The sequence below is a fragment of the Phalaenopsis equestris genome, unplaced genomic scaffold, assembly GCF_001263595.1.
Source record: "Phalaenopsis equestris unplaced genomic scaffold, ASM126359v1 Scaffold000109, whole genome shotgun sequence".
Taxonomy (NCBI): Eukaryota; Viridiplantae; Streptophyta; class Magnoliopsida; order Asparagales; family Orchidaceae; genus Phalaenopsis; species Phalaenopsis equestris.
In genome coordinates, this window is record NW_018164551.1 from 54468 (window position 1) to 72981 (window position 18514).

At 33.9% G+C, this 18514-nt stretch overlaps 1 protein-coding gene across 1 annotated transcript; it reads left to right on the forward strand.

The window, feature by feature from the left end:
- Window positions 1-12033: 12033 nt before the first annotated feature.
- LOC110020906 (protein REVEILLE 1-like) lies at window positions 12034-15716 on the forward strand. Its single transcript, XM_020719185.1, has 6 exons — window positions 12034-12377; window positions 13152-13244; window positions 13346-13457; window positions 13543-13604; window positions 14317-14679; window positions 15075-15716. Exons 1-6 carry the CDS (start codon window positions 12351-12353, stop codon window positions 15381-15383), a joined length of 966 nt encoding a protein of 321 aa, XP_020574844.1. The 5' UTR covers window positions 12034-12350; the 3' UTR covers window positions 15384-15716.
- Window positions 15717-18514: the final 2798 nt, after the last annotated feature.

An 18514-nucleotide genomic window follows, 5' to 3' on the forward strand; every position in this document is an offset into this window, starting at 1 on the left:
GTGAGCTTTCGGTTAGGCTAGGAAGGGAGAGAAGGTGAGGAATGTCGGTGATGTTTAGGGGAGGTTGGTAAGGAAGATAATGTGTGGGATTTTGGGTTGTATTCGGGTGGTGGAGGGAAGAGAGAAGCGAGTGAGGGAATAAATAGGGTTTGGGTGTGGTGAAGGCAAGGAGAAGCGAGTGAGGGAATTAGGCATGGTTTCGCATTTGGCGAAGGCAAGGAGAAGTGAGTGGGGAACTAGGTAGGGTTTTAGTGATGGTGAAGGAAGAGAAAGTGAATGGGGAATTAGGCAGGGTTTCAGGTATATGGTGAAAGAATAGAAAGGGAGAGGATGAGAAATTGGGTGATGTTTCGACTAGGGTAGGAAGAAGATGAAGAATTAGGAAGTTTACTGGTTCGACCATGGTAGAAGGAAATAGGGAAAAAAATGAGAAATAATGAATTTTGCATCATGACCCTACAAAATGACTTCATACTAATTGAAATAAGAGGGGTGAGATTATACCTTGGCTTGGTTGGGATGAATCAGCTTCTTTTCTTGGATGATGGATTACCCTTGGTTTTGATGAGAGTCTCGGCGATCATTTGATCAATTGTGGTGTCACGTTGTTTGCAGATAATTATCATCTAAACAATTGTGGCGCTACGAACTAAGATTGCGAAAAGATGATGCTATGATCTTATAACTGAGTAGCTATTGACATTATAGCTCATTAGAAAATAGAAAACGAAATAGGATAGAACGAATATTACGGATATGAGCTGGATTTTAGAGTTCTCAGGTGCATCCAAGAATAAATTCAAGAACAGGACAAATTATTTCTTCGAGCCTTCGGTTGAACAACACTTTCCTTCCAAGTACCCATCAACTTATAAAGAAAGATTTACATATATACATCATATAATTCATATGTATTTACGTATCTCACATATTTATATTAATTTTTTTTTTATGCATGAAATGATATATTTCACTGTTAAGCTTTTAATAATAATGACATTTTTATGTGAAATTACAAATTGAATATTATATATGTAAATATTAAAGTTTAAATGTTAGATATGTAAAAATATAAAAGTTGGATCTTTATTTTCTGATTTATTATACTTAAATTCAGTGATAAAACGCCAACCTTATAACCAGGGAACCTATATTAAATCTGCAGTGGCTAAACCCTCGGTTAGGCTTTGAGATGTTTCGAATCCTGCCATAAAAATGCTACTTCAAAGATGGACATCAGAAAATAAATGTCAGGATTTATGGCTTTTGAAGGGGCAGATAATCATTGAGTATTAGCAGAAAAAAACGATAGCTGAACATCTTTTGAAATGCCAAGTTGGCTTCTTAAAACTTATCATTATTCTTAATGCTTTTTTTTTATTTTTTTTGGTTTTGATTTAGGTTATACAATGCAAAAAAATTAACAGGGGTAAGAAAAATGTCTTTTCTAATTATACTTTCAACAATTTTTTTCTTGGACAAGGAAAGCAGCTAAGATTTTCATTAAACAACAACAAGAACAACAGAACCTTTATCCCACTAAGTGGGGTCAGCTACATGAATCATTTTTCATCATTGCGTCCTATTTAGTGTCATTTTTTTCATTTAATTCTAATAAAATAAGATCATTTTCTATAAAATATGCCCCAAGTTTTCATAAGGTCATTTTCTATAAAATATGCTCCAAGTTTTCTTAAATCTACCCCTGCCTTTCTTAACATATGTCGAATCTAAAATATCTACTATCCCAATCGGATCATCAGGCGATCGTCATTTAATGTGACCAAATCATGACGACCCTCTCTAGTTTGGTCTGTCACTGGAGCTTCACCAACCCTATCACAGATATATTCATTTTGCATTTTGTCTCAAAGTGTAAAGCCACCCATCCACCTAAGTTATTCTCATCTCGGCAACACTTAACTTAGTTTTATGCTTCTCTTTCAAGGCCAACATTCAACGCCATAGAGCATTGCAGGTCTCACCACCATCCTATAAAATTTTCCTTTCAGTCTAAGCGGTACTTTTCAATCACACAATGGGCCCGAAGCATTTCTCCGCTTCAACTGACCAACTTGAATTCTACTAATAACATCCCCATCAATATCACCATCACTTCTCATCTCGGCAACACTTAACTTAGTTTTATGCTTCTCTTTCAAGGCCAACATTCAATGCCATAGAGCACTGCAGGTCTCACCACCATCCTATAAAATTTTCCTTTCAGTGTAAACATTACTTTCCAATCACACAATATACACGATAAATTCCTCCACTTCAACGAACCCACTTGAATCATGCCAACTTGAATTCTACTAATAACATCCCCATCAATATCACCATCACTTTCAACAATAGACCCGAGATATCTAAAGCGTTCACACATTTTAATAATATGATCACCCATAGTTACATTTCTATCACTAGAGCTACTGCTACTAAAATTACATCCCATGTATAGGAAGGCCTTTAGACTCTAAGGTAGACGTACATAATTCAAGTTTTTCCTAAGCTTTTTCTCTTGTCTTATCCATGAGAAAGATATCATCAGCAAAAAGCATACACCAAGGTACATCCTCCTGTAAGTGTCCAATAAGACCATCCGTAACTGAACCAAAAAGATATGGGCTTAAAGTCGATCCCTGATGTAATCCTACAGAAATAGGAAAATATTTGGTCAATCCTCCTTCTGTTTCAAACACAGTGAACAACTCTAGTATACATACCTTAAAACCTATATTTTCAATAATGCGCTACAATCTTCCCTGGAGAGCCTATACTAGCTTTTCTATCATGATTTTCAATAATGCACTACAATCTTCTTCCCTGGAGAGCCTATACTAGCTTTTCTATCATAAGGGTGGATCAAGTGCAATTAGCTCTCTGTAATGCAGAGTCTGGGAAGCGGTTTTAATGCTGGTTTATACTTTTATTTGCACACACTATTCCTAGGACTTAAATCTAGGACCCCTAGATATACAATTACCAAAACTTCAATCTAGGACTTCAAAAATACATTAGAGGCAACTTAACCACCACTTTAAGCACACCCTCTTTAAACCAGAGATTTTAAAAATTCTCCAATGTGAACAAACTAAAGCTGATTGAAAATCTGAAAACACATGATTGTGATAAATTAATGAAGCAAGATGTTGAAATAACCTAGAAAATGCAGCATGAGCAAAGAAAAAGCATCAACCACTGTGATACACACAATCAGGAAGCTATAGAATTTGCATTAGAGATATAATGGATTTGGTTTTATAAAAGATTATAAAAAAGAACTTTATAACTATTTTTGACATTTTTAATTACATTTTAGCAGTAATGATAGAATTTGTTCATGCATGGGCATATAAATTCACTTTATCTGTGATGACCATGGAAATTGCAAAAGGAAATGGGAAGAGTCGATTAAAAGCATTGATTAAAAAAAAAGTGCACTAGCTTTACACTTGATTCAAACACCTGAACATCTTTCGTACATATGGACTTTTATTTAATTAGAGAAATACAAACAAATAACCTAACTAGCATAATTATATCTTTCTGGTTTGACACTGACAATTATTATATTTGGAAAAGAAAAGAAATTGATGTATTTTAAGTGAAGCCAAAATACTTCTTAGAGAACCTATAGAAGCTAACTGAAAAGTACGGAATTTATGCTTGTGAGACATGCACACAAGCTGGATATCTTAAACTATTTTAAAGTTCAGTGTAAACATGAAAAGAGAACTGGCTTTGCATCTAATGCATAGAATGAAGAATATCCAAAGTTGCCTTAGAAACAGGCCCATATTAGCTTCAACAAGATAAATCCACACTCTGGTTGAAATTGTGCTTCCTAATACAAGATTGACTGTTATAGCACACAAGATAATATGCATTACAAAACACTGATATATTTTTGTGATGTTAGAATGTGTTGGACTATATACAAAATTTTGTGAAATTGAATGACTTTTGAAACTGAAGTCATGGAGAATAGCTTAAAATTATAAACACCTTCAACATTGTCATTTGCATAATGTAAAAAAAAGCGACCGCACCTACCAAAATAACCTAGTATCAGCAGCTAAGGGTTGCTACATAAGGTAATAAGCTGTGAAGTTATATGCAAACAAAGTGATGAACCACTAATTCATGTGCTAAAGAGGGAAGCAGGCATCCATGGATTGATCTTTAGCAGCCACAGTTAAACGGTTACAAGGGTCCACATCTAATATGAAAGAAAACTTTGTGTCAAGAAAATGTAAGGCAGCATAATGTCAAGAAATCTTTGTGTTATTGTCAAAAAGAATAATATTATCATCATAATGTCTTTGGCTACTAATTTTGGATGTTTTATACAACAATATGCACAGAAAATGCCTTTTTATATGAGGATGTGGAAGAAAATAATTATATGGTAGGAAATAAGGTGTTCAATTAAAAAAGGTCATATATGGTCGTAAATAGTCCTCAAGAGAGTGGCTTGGCAGATTTACTAAAGCTATTTATGGAATAAGATACAAACAAAACAAAAGAGATCATATACTTCATAAAATATTCCATTGAATGAAAAGTATCAGTTTTTATCATGTATATTGATGATATACTATAAAAAAAAAATCATCAAAAAATTTGAAAAATGGAATCTAAAATCGAATATAGAACAGGGATTCTCTATAAAAAATATATCTATAAATTTAAGATTATATTCAAGTTGACTTTGCGGGATCTCCAATGAAAAGATCTATTTTAAAATATTGTACAATGTAAGGTGCAAATCTTGTAACATGGAGGAGCAAGAATAACCCTTAATCTCGAGGTTAAGTGTCAAATTTCAATTCAAAGTAATCTCTCAAGAGATAAGTAAACTCTTGTGAGTTAAATTATATCATTAAATTTCAAGATCAAATAAAAAAGACTTATGAGGATATATTATAACAAAAAATTAGTTAGCATTATTGCTTTCAATCTGGCACAACATAGTCGAACAAATTATGTGGAGTTGGATAAAATTTCATTAAAAAAGTAAATAAATAATGAGTTAGCTTGTGTTTAGTATGTTCCAATTGGTCGCCAATTTTCCGACATGTATCAGACGACTTTGCAACCATGGATTCAAAAAGATCTCAATCAATTTATTAGTAGTAAATTTCTACCATTCAATTTGAGGGAGTGCTCAAATTACCATGAATCAATAGCTAAGGGTTGCTAAATAAGAAAAGTAATCTTCTTTGGATCATATGTAAACAAGGAAAACAATGAGTCACGAATTCATATGCTAAATAAGGAGGGAGGTCATGTATTACTTCCCAGCTAGCGAGATCAAATGGCTACAAGGGGTCGCAGATATGTATACTAAATAAGAATGGTGGCATGGATTGATCCCAAGATGGAAAAAATGGAAGGATGCAAGGGGTGAATTGCTAGCAAGCTCAAACAACAAATTTTTTTATTTACTTTTAAATTGTTGTATTTGCTTCATAGAAATGGTAGAGTTATCATGTATTTTCTAGGCATTTGTGTATAAATATTCATTAGATAAATAAATAAATCAACTTTCCAAGTCTTTTCTTCTAGAGAGCAACATTATTTAGTAACCCTCACGTGCAACATAACTAGCAACTAAATGAAACAACTATAAACAATCATAATGAATCAGCCAGTAGAGTCGAGAAAGAAACTACTAATATGTACACAACAGTAAAAAATCATAATATTGTTGGCCACCTTTTTAGAAAAATGGTATGTTCAGAGTTTCTTTTTCTCTCACTAAAATGCTTTATGCTAATCTTTTTCAGTATAGTGATTAGAGATGGGGGCATGTTCTTTGGAACATGTTTATTTCTCCATCCATATCATTCTTTTTATGGAGATATTTTCTCAACATGTTACCTTTGGATGACATTTTGAAGCTTAAAGGTTTGAAATTTGCATCCCAATGCTATTTATGCAAAAGAGGTTGAACTCCTCTTTGATCGCTGATTTTATAAATGTTTGGAGAGATGCAGCTATGTTTGATAAAAAGCTTTTATGGTTCCCACTTGTGGTTCTTTGGTTCATTTGGACAGCGTGAAATGATGCTAAATATGACAATACTATGGTTGCTACTTCGATTACTATTTCTAACATTATTGCTCATTTTCATTGAGCATGTCGTGCTCTTTGCTTATCTGGTAATGCTAATCGGTCTAGGCTGGGTAGGAAGGCCACCTTTTTTAGATGGCAACCCCCAACCTTAGATTGGGTCAAATTCAATTTTGATGGTAGTTGGATTCCCAACGCGGCTGGTGCGGGTGGGGTTCTTCGAAACCACTCCGGACAATGTTTGTTTTTCTTTGCTTTTCCTATGTTGGCCTCCTCTCCTTTGGAAGCTGAATGTTGGGCTTTTCTTTTGGCTTTACAGGTTGTTGCTCGCCTCTAAATTAATAAGATTATTTTTGAGACGGACTCTCAAATTCTTATTGATGTGTTCTCTAAGACTTCTGAGCCTCGTTGGGATTTGATTCCCACTATGAATAGAGTTTGGGATATTATTTATAGATATAACTTAAATATTAATATATCCTTCATTTATAGAGAAGACAATTCTCCTGCGAATTGGTTAGCCCATAAAGGACGGGTTTTTATGTAGGATCTCTCCCACTCCGCAGCTCCATATTCTTCTTACTGGGGACTTACTTGAAACTCCATATATCAGAATTTAGTGTTGTCTTTTCGGCTATGTTCTCATTTTCTTTATGTGACTATCTCCAGAGAGTTGGTATGGTTCAGATGGTTTACCTTTGGACAATTGCGGTTTTGCTGTTTTAGCCTTCTTGGGATTGTTAAGGCTTGCTCTTTTTTGGACTTTGATTTTTTCTCTCAGTTTGGTGGAGAATTCTGGGGGCATTTTCTTTTCCCCCTGTTTCTTTTCGGTTTAGCCTTCACTATTTGGAATGCTTGGGATATTTTAGTTTCTGTTGAGGCATCCTTTTATAATAGTTTTGGATTTTCTGTTTCATTTTTATAAGATTTTGGAATACCATTTTACATGCCATGCCTATTTTTCTTCTATGGGGATTACCTGCAAGGTTCTTAATATATTTGCATGAAATTTAAATAAATTGCAGAAAAGTAAAAGAGAATATCTGGTCGGGAAAAGTAAAAAAAAAACTAGTTGTAGCAAAACACGAGCGAGAACGCCCGTAATCACATATGAGAGATTGAAACTAAGTGTAAAACATTGGTAAAGGTGGGAGCTCAGAGCTAGATTGTGCGCTTCCTGACCTTAAGTGAGAGCTAACAACCCGATAATCTACGGAGGGCAATCCTAACCTCGATCCAAGTGATTAACCGTGGACCTTTATAAGTTCTCTTTTAAATTTAATTTTCATGCATATAAGATTTGTTTTATCAGGCAAAAGAGATTTTTGTTGCAAAGGAGATTTTCATTTAATATATTTTGTAGAGAGATGCAGTCCAAGTCTATGGAGGAAGCTTACAAACATCCAAGTTTATGAAATCTAGCGCTTCATCATTTTGTCCAAACTTTGGCAAGAGTTATTTTAAATTCAACTTTTTTTTGTGGTTGACAACCACGACCGATCGACCACTGCTCCAGCCAACTCCTGTCGACTATCTCAAATCAAAGAACATTTACATGCATGCCACTTAATTATTATTTATTCATGTGGTTGACAACCACCACCGATCGACCACTGCTCCAACCAACTCCTGTCGACTATCTCAAATCAAAGAAGATTTACATGCATGCCACTTAATTATTATTTATTCATAAACATACAAAAAAATTTAGTGTGGTTTTAAGGGATTTTTACGCCCATGCGACCGCATAAATAATAAGGGTTTAAGAGTTTTAGTGTGTTACAATCTCCATAAAACTTTTTATTAGTAAATAATCTGAAATCTCTCTTACATTTATTTATTTATTTCACTTAAGAAAGGTTTTGCAATAAAGTTAATTTAGAGAGTTTATTAATATCATCATAAATACAATCGTGACCACAAACATTTCTCTGGAACCCCAACATATAAACAAATTAAGCAAATTGTCTTACACATCTTTCATTCTGATGTTTACACATCTTTCATTCTGATGTTCATAACATTGTCCCAAATTGTCTTACACATCTTTCATTCTGATGTTCATAACATTGTCTTTTAATCCGTGTGATACCTTAATAATGAAGGCTAGTGGAGCCTACATTCATGTAAGTTTATATCTTTATTACCTCTATCTAGTACTGGTCGAGACTACATAAGGTCAAGAGCTCTTACTTGTCGATGACCACTTAACATTTGGGGAACTGAAGTCAAGGTAGAAAAATCGATAAGCTACGAGGGGATTGTAAATTGATTATCCTTAACCCTTACTATAATTCAGCACCCAGCGACAAAAATGTCTGTGAGGGATGCATATCTCTAAGACTCCCTTCAGGGACGAGTATCTTCAATACTCCCCTCCGAGGCGAGCATCTCCAAGGCTCCTATAAGGGACGAGCAAATCTAAATCTCCCCTCCAAGGAGAGCATCTTCAAGATTCTCCTCTAGGGCGAGCAACTATAAGATTCCCCTCTTGGGCGAGCATCTTCAAGACTCCCCTCTGGGACTAGCATCTTCAAGACTCACCTCCGGGGCGAGAAACTTTTAGACTCCTCTTCGGGGCAAGCAACTCTAAGACTCGCCTCCGCGGCGAGTATCTATAAAGCTCTCCTCTTGGGCAAGCATCTTCAAGACTCCCCTACAGGGCGAACAATTTTATGATTTTCTCCAACGCTCAACTCTTTCTTCAACGACCGACATTTCTTTCGACCAACCACAAAAACTTGACAACTTCCCCCAGAAAAAAAAGAAAAAACTCTAAAATGACAGACTCAGCAGATGACGACGAATATACCAAAACCAAGTGGGAATGACACCCTTGCAAAGGGGTATCATTAGCAAATTATAAGTTCAAGACTTATTTGATTTATAAATTTCGTTTTCCTTATTGCAGCTGTTACTATCAAAGAGCAAGAAAATTAAAGAACTTATATTTATACTAAAAAATAGTCTGCATGGATCTCGAGGCTATCTGACGGTCCAAGATAAAAGTACTAGAATACCCTTCGCTCTTCTTATTAAAAACATGGCTAAATATGTAATTTTTATTTATTTATTTATTTATTTCCCTCCAATCTTCTATAAATAAAAGAGCTTTATGATATATTTGGTGAGAGAGGAGAGGAGACCTTGGAGATCCCTCACATGTAACATATATCTTCAATAAAATACAACGAGCCCAAGAGTCTGGGAACAACCCATTTCTCCATACCGAAGAAAGTCTTCTCCCTCTCTCTTCTTCCTCTCCCACTCTTTCAAATCTTTTTTCCTCGGCGCTCTATTCGTTGGGCACGATCAACCAGACAGATTTGTGTTCAACACACACACACACACACACACATGATCAAAATTTATATTTAATTCTAAAATTTTGTAAGAGTATATCATCTTCTTATCAGCTAAATATTTTTTTGACTAAATTTCAACAAATTTAATCTCAAATATATGCACATCACAATTCTTAAATAAAAGAATTTTGATTGAAACAGCAAGGTTTAAAGTGTCAATATAAAGTATCAAATTTTAAAATTTGTAAAAGCCTTTTTATGATGTTGTTGTTTCCTAATTTATTTCAAAAATCTGAAAAGGTAAGTGCACTTTATGCTTGATAAATATTTATTATAATTATGTAATTTAATATCAATAAAAAATTAATAATATATAATATCATACAATAAGAAAATTTCATTGACCATAAACCAAGTCTAAATTAAGGTCCGACAGGGGAGAGATTATTGCGTGCGGACACCGCATGCATCTCTGCATGCGGTGTTCGATCCTGGCCGTAGATCACGGTGATCTACGGTCAGGATTATTTCCGTTTTTTAAAAAAAAAAATAAAAAATTTTAGGGCAGGAGACGCCGTCAAGCGAATCATCACCGTCCGTCTGAATTCGCGGCAACTCAGTTTTTGCGGCGAAGAATGTTCCACGTGTCAAACAAACTATCTTGCTTTAACACGTGGCGTCGAAAGACACGGCAGGTGCGAAAAAGCGCACCTAAAAGTTCGGCGAGGGCTTTCCCACCCAATCGTGCTCGAAGCTTTATCGCACCCACACGCATATTTTTCTTGGTTTTTATAATGAAAAATGTCCTATTTCACGGCCGCAGAAGATTATAGGATATTATATTTTAATTTATTTAAAAATAATGAATTTTAAATTTTTTAAACGTTATTGATGCCCACCAATAAGTTTTTATGATCAAACACAAATTTCAAAGCATGACATGAATCTCGAAGCAATTTTTTAAGTAATAAATATTCAAACTTTGATTAAAAGTCATTTAGGGCTTCGATTTAAGCTAACTTATTGTCAATCTGATTGACCCGACGAGACGGGAACGGACTTAATGGTACTGATATTGATCCGATCCGAACTAAATCGAGCTTCAATCAAGCCATTAAATAATTTTGGAAAGCTGCATAGACACAATTGTAATGTCAAATGGAAGTAGAATTTAATAAGTTTATAATCAAATCAAGCTTCTCGACAAGATGAATCCAACGAACACCAGCTTTTCAGACCCACCGATCAACATAGTTCGTATTCATGCATTACTTACACCCATAACACTATAAATAGAACATCATCCTTCTCATGAGGGAGGATGAGTGCTTGAGATTTGAGAAAGAGCTTGAAACTTCGAGAAGGAGCTGAAATCCAGCACCATCGCCGCCGACTACTCTCGACCATCACTGACCTCCGTTGACCACCACCAACCATCATTAGCTTTCGCCGATCGTTGTCGACCATCACTGTCGATCAGCGTCAATCTTCATCGATCACCACCAATCACCATTGACCACTATCTACTGGACGCTTCTAATCGCTATCAGTCGCTGCCAGTTTAACAAAAAATTCATCAGTACATCGACGTTGTAACTTTAGAAACCTAGTAACTTTTTCCTGTTTGTGGGACAAATGGGTGCAACTATAATTATCTATTTATAGAAAAATATTTCAGCTGGGTCAAACCCTGCGATTTATCCCTTTTTAAGGGTTTTCACATAAAAAATTGTGGTATCATTATTATATGCTTTCTCTTTCTGAGTCCGTGATGAATTTTCGTACCATGCTAAAACGATGATATACTACTATAATGCTGCGAGCACACATCAATTATCAATACTTTAGTTAAGTTTATAAATATGAGCCTTCAAATTTAGTTTTATGTTTATATTCCTTAAAATAGTGGCAATATTAATGTTATTTGAATCATAATTTTGGTGAAGTTATTAAGATTTTACATGTACTTTGTCTTCAGGTTTTAAATATTAATCAATGTTAACAATTAATTTAAAAAGAAGAATTATTTTGTAAGTACAATAAATTTAAATGATTTATGATTAATTTAAACATTCAATAAAAAAATATTTTTCATTTGAATTTAATATTAGAAGAGAAATTAATTTTTAAATCAAAATAAAGACTGTAATTAAACTTGATTTGGCTCTTCATTGGTTCAAATGACTTCATCTGTCTTTTAGAGGCAAGAAAAAAATAAAATAATTACATTTTGACTTTTTTGCTAATTTATTTGTCAAATATGTGCATAATTAACATCATATTGAATAATTACTAGTTATATAGAAAGATATTATAAAATTCAATGAAAAAAAAACAAAAAAATATAATGATTTATGTAAATTTTGTTATATTAATTATTTAAATTTTATATTTAATAGAAAAGTAACATAAAAGGTAAAATCATTGGATATTTAGATAAAAAAATTCATTGAAAGGCTAAAAGTAATTAAATACATAATTATATATAATTTTTATTTAAGCCTTCTTAACCCCACATAATTAAATTCACCCAATCGCGCACTCACCAGCTCGCCCGCCCACTGTCGGGAATGGGTAGTGGGTCAAAAGCGAGTGCTCTACTCTTGAAATGTAGGCCACATGTTCCCATCCGCTTTCCTCTCATCGCAAAACTCTCCGGTCCAATGGACAGGCTGACGTGGCACCTTTCCTCCACTTTTTCCCCCTTCTTCCCTTCTCAGTCCACCATTTCTCATCCTCAAACCCTTCTTCCTCTCTCTGTCTCTCGCTGGCTCGCTTGTTCTCTCTGAGTTTGATTTTGACCTCTGAGAGCTCGATTCGGCGAAATCTCCGCACGGCCCTCTCCATTTTTATGCGGTGGAAAGCTCCTTCGGAAGCTGGAGCGCTGATCGATCCTATGGGTTGGGGAAGAACTTGCGGTTGATGCCTGTGTGATTGGGGAGCGCTGAAGCAATCGATTGTAGTTTCATGGCTGAAGCAGTTGGCGTTCTTCAGGTGCTGATTCTGTTTTGTTTATTTTTGTTTTTGTGTGTTTATAATCTATACGGAGAAGGAAGGAAGATTTTAGGATCCGTGCCAATTTTTTTTCGTGATGGAGAAATAATGGTGGATTTGAGATTAAACCTTGTCGGATTTGCGTTTTTGGTTGTGTGTTGCAGGTTTAGGGCATGCCGATTGCAAGTTAGTAAATCTGGATTTGATAAAGTACTGTTCTAGTTGGATTTAGTGATGGTGAGAATTTTGGGATTTGTTTGGTTACTGGAGGGTTAGATTAATTTTGTGGATTTTTTTGCTCTTTTTTTTTGTTTTTAAAGTGATTGAAATTAGATTGGTGGAATGGGATGTTTTTAATCTGTGATGACAATAACGTGATCCTTTTCTTTTCCGAATCGGTACATCTTTGAAGTCGCTATAAAATGAGGAAACGTTCAGGAGAGTTTGTAATATGTATAGTTAGATATATTCTATATGAATCTTTGAATCAGGCTGTACAGAGGCCCCTCATAGTAAAGTAATAATATAAAGTTCACTTGATGAAAAATAGACTTTTGTAATTTGAACATGTATGGTAAAGGATACAAATACACCATTGGATGAGTAGATAAAATTAATGCCAAAAAAATAATTAGAAAAAATTATAGATTTAATATAAAATGGATATAATTTGTCAAAAATATTTACAGAATTTAAGGACTCATTTATTAGTTAAAAATGAATGAAGAACTAGAACAAAGTAAGGTGATCTTATTGTTTTTGTTATGTGAGCAGGGCCAAAATGGCTGCACAAGTTTGAATTCCTTGAATGGGATTTTGACCAAATATCGAGTTTCATATGGAGATCAAATTGGAATGGCACCAAAGGTGAATGCTTTCTTTATGGTATTGCAATTTTTAATATTCTGAGTGATTATGTAATAAGGTCCTAAATTTCTCTGTTTTTGTTTTGTTCTTAAATTAATTAGTTGAGGAAACCCTACACCATAACTAAGCAGCGTGAAAGGTGGTCTCAAGATGAGCACAAAAAGTTTCTTGAAGCTGTTCAACTCCATGGCAGGGCTTGGCGTCGCATTGAAGGTATGGTATAAATGCTTGTCAAACTGCTACGTCGCGCCTTTGCTTGCAAATATTCGTAGGATGAGTACTTATTATTCTCTTGCAGAACATATTGGAACCAAGACTGCAGTGCAAATACGAAGCCACGCACAAAAGTTCATCTCAAAGGTGCTGTTATTTGTCTTCAGATAACCATTTCATAGGATATCTGTATTTGATTCTTCATGTTGTATGGAATGCAAGTTAAATCTTTCGTTAATTAAGCGAGAGTTTTCATTAATATGTAGGAAAAATTACATGAATAAATAGCTATTATTCAACCAAAATTCTGTTGACTCACTGACATCAATTACATTTAGATAATCACTCAAATAATAGGAATCTCCAACTTTCAATCCTTAAAGCTATCTCCTCAAAAAGACTCCATTTTCAAGCATTTTGTACAATCAAACATGAACTATTTGGCCATTTAAATGATGGGGCACTTACAAACATGCGGCCTGATTCCCATTTATTTACATATCAAAACATTAAACTTGACTTTTTACATTTATACCAACCAAAAGTTTTCTTATCACATAAAGAATACCAGCATTTTAACTTTTAAGATATGAAATACATTTTTTCACGCATAGGTATGGTGACATGCTTGTAAAATTGAAGTTTAGGTGTTAGATATGTAAATGCATAGGAATTGGGTGCTATGTATGTAAATCATCAAGCGCAAAACCAGTTTATGTCTAGGATGGGTAATTGTCCACCCTGAAATTTGAAACTTTTTTATATAATTTGTAAATTTAATATTTTTTTTCTTATGAAGTTGAAACAATATAGTAATTTTGCCAGCTTTTCCCATAAACTATTCTCTTAAACGATGCAGATGGCTCGAGGTGCAAATGATAACCAAACTAGCAACATCAAGCCAGTTGAAATTCCTCCTCCTCGTCCGAAAAAGAAACCAACCCATCCGTACCCTCGCAAACAAGTTCTTTCCTCCCCTGTGGAGGTTCCGGTTCTTGGGAGATTAGAGAGGACCCTATCACCTATTTTGTCTATCTCTGAACAAGACAAATCGCTATCATCGCCTCAATCTGTAGTTGGATCAGAGTCAATTAATCCATTCTTTTCAAATAATCATGAGAGTAGAATTCCATTATTCAACAACTCAGTTGAAGAAGACATTAAACACCTTTCATTAAGTTTCGCACGTGCCGGACGAGCAACTAAAAATGAATCTACAATGGTATGAATTTTGAATTTTGAATTTAACTAAGAGTTATGCGATATGGTCTCATTAAGTCCGATCTAGCAAGTTTGTTTGATCTGATCAAAAAATCAAATTAAAATTCTTAGGCACTTCCAATTTTTGGAGGCATATTTTAAGTTAGAAGAACATACATACGTCCATATAAAGATAGGCATGCATATATCTACACGCAAGTGAAGTACAAATACATGAAAATATGTTTCATATGTATGCATATACTATCACAAGTTTGTTATAATATGTCAATATAATCTCAAATTTGACAAAATCAATCTGATTTCGACCTGTTTTCAATCATAAGAGTAAAATTCACAGTCCTAACTACATGTTATTGAGCTGTAATAATTTGTTGCTTCAATGTACATCTCCAGGAGTTGAAAATGAACACTTCCATCGAACAAATCGATTCGAAAGAGGCTTCTTCAGGAGAATCAGTAGTAAAAACTCTCAAACTTTTTGGAACAACACTGATAGTCACCAACTCCTGCAAACAATTTTCTACAATAGCCCTAAAACCTAAACTAGTTGAAGAGGTAACCAATGAGACGTTTCCAATGAATGGCACATGGCCTGGTGGCTTTATTCCAGCATACTTTTACTGGCCTGCCTTGTATGGAAATGAAGCAAACTCAGAAATGGAACCTCGAGTTCTTCCTCTTCCAGGCTGCCTTTCTATGTAAAGACACCACTTTCTTCTAATTTGCAGAATGAGTGATCTGAAAGAGAAAGTATACTGTTCAAATGTTTGGGGAGACACAGTTGGTGATAGCCCAACTTTGAAGCTGTGTTTGTAGATTGCTTACTAACTGTAATTTTATTGCGAAGATGGAGCTTCTGGGATGATTGTTTTGTTCCAGAGGCTGATAATTGTTGAAACTGAGGAGAAAATAACGCCTAACCAGTTCTGCTTGGTAGAAGCAGTGTGAATTGTTCGGCCCCCAAAGTGTTTGTTTTAGGAAATTTACATACCACATTATTCTTATGTATTTGTATATCTAAGGCATAAAGTTTGTTATTTGTATTTATGACACTTTGGTGTTATAAACTTATGCATGAGAAAGTGTATTTCACTTTTAAAAGGTTGGTAAGAGTGGTGTTTTTGGTGTTGATTTGAAGATTTTTGTGTTATGAATGTAATAATGAAAATGTAAGTGTTGGATATGTAAATGTATAGGAATGTGTGGTATGGATTTTTTTTTTAATAGCAGCGTGAATTATTGTTGCTGAGTAATGCTTATAAGATGTGAAACATTATAATTGGTTAAACTTATTATCTAGTTTTGAGAAATTTAGGTAAATTTGATATTCAAGGAAGAAAATATTTATGAGCACATAGAATTACATCATATATGCCAAGTTTTTGAAGGTCAGAAAGGGTGAAATTGCTGTCTTGTAAATAGAAACCACGCGTTTACTCTCTCTCTCTCTCCCTCTCTCTCTCTCTGTCTCTCTAAAAAAATGTTCAGAAGGATCATACCTCATAGATGGGAATAAACAATGGGGACTGTAAAACAAAAATTATACAACCAACATAAAACATTCTGACCGAGGTTCGATCCCTATATATATATAGTTCAGAAGGATCATACTTCATAGATGGGAATAAACAATGGGGACTGTAAAAGAAAAATTATACAACCAACATAAAACCTTCTGACCGAGGTTCGATCCCTATATATATATTGTATGAAAGCCTAATGACCTCCACATTTACTTCAGAAGCATAATCTCTTCAATCTTCTGATTTATAAATCTTAGAAGTCAGAATTTGTGCAAAAATATACTAAAAAAAATTCTAGAAATTTATCTAGATGATTATGAAATCAATGATCCATGGAAAATCCAAGGACGATATTTGGGCACAATTGCCTATGTTCAAGGTAATAGTGATCGTGTATCATATGAAACAATCCTTCATTACAATGTGTTGAAATTGAAGACAATTATAATGAACCAAATAAAATAATAGCTTATAACAAAGTGACAATTAATCACATCTTGCACTATAAGGAATGAGGTTTAACTCCTTTCTAGACTAAATAGGTTAAATTTATTCTTCCTGTAACTAATAAAAAAAAACAATTTATTTTAATTATTAGACCTATGTTCAAGCTATGAATTAAGCATTTTTACTTATAAATCAAAGGCATAACCATTCTTGGTTTTTTGTGCTAATACTTAAAATTTTAATCAATGAAATATCAAACTGGTTTTAGCATGATGAGATAAATTTGGCGCCACCAATGAAAACCTCCCAGAACCAATTACTAATTTCTATCCAACACAGATTCGATCCTCTCCACAACTTGACAAAATAAAAAAATGAATTTCTAGCCGGTGGTATATGCAAACTATTCTTCTTATGCCATACACAAATATCATAGATTTTCGTCTGGAATCTATGTCATCAACAAGACAACATTAATAACAAATGTTTATGACAGACTTTCTTCAACAAATAGTGGTAAGAAATTAATGTCAGTGACAAAATAGTTCAAATTAATAAAGTCATCAAGTTCAATATTTCCAATATTCGAGAACAAAAATCTCAAGAGCTCCCTAAAAGAAATTCATGACCAGATCAAGCGAAAATATCCTCGCAAATTCTTAAATCAGATCAAGCAACAAATACAAAAGCTCTATCAAAATCAGTGAAAGAATTATTTGAATCAGAAGATAACATGTCGTTCTCTAAACAAGGCTCAGACCATGAAGAAAATTGGGAGCGATTGGTGACCCATTTCAGCTCGAATTGACAGAATTAAGATAAAGGCTGCTTATAGTAGACCCCCACTGAGGTCCCTTCAGAGAAAATATGAACAATAATTCTGGTGATTGAAATAGTACTAGTTGATGGAATAGCTACCGCAATAATCCTGATGGTGCAATAGTGTCTGTAATTATCTTTAGTTTTATGTCACATCAATGTATGTGTTATCTGTTATTAAGTTGTACTGTATTAACTTTAGAGTCTGCCCTAAGGACGTTGTGGTCTGTCAAGGTGTGCAAGTTTTTTAGTGAGTCTTCTTCTTGTAAGATAAAAGTATATGTCTGGTGTCTTCCCCAAGCTTGGTGCTCTGTATGTTTTTTTGTTTGTATATATATAATATTCCACTTCTCAAACATTACAAAAGTAAACTTTCATTTCTAGCTATCTAAGTCTTAAAAAAATGATTTTTTTTCATTAAAATATAAGTTATCTTGAAATATGATATAATTTCTTTCCACCAAAATATACTATAAATTTTACTAGTGGCAACAAGGAAAACTTTTCATAGTAATTTTACAATTGATATAATTGGCATGGAAAAGCTCTTGAGAGAATGTTCATCTGGTTTTAAAAAAATGTCCAGATGCAAACCCACCCACTCTCGCTTCTCCTTCTTCGTTCCCAAACGAAACCCACAACTTAATTAAGAAGTTTGGGATGAGAGATAAATTGTAGAAATAAAAGATGGGAGTTAGTAAAGTATTCTAGACTAAAAAATAAATATATAGTTTATTATTGCTAAAAATAATTAATAAGTTAAATTAGGCTAATTTTTAATTGAAAAAAATATATGAGATATTGTCAAGCTTAATATCAAGTCGTTAACAATTTATTTTATAAATAAAAAAGTAATTTATGAACATAAATAAATGAGTTAGATTTTAGTCAAGCTATGATCATTTAGCTTATAACTTTTTAAAATATTTCTAACTTATTTAATTAGGAATACGAATGAAAATGATAAAAAATTAATCAAAATAAGTTCAAGCTATTCCTCAATGCATTGGCTGACTAAGAACACCGAGTGCTCACCATGATGTT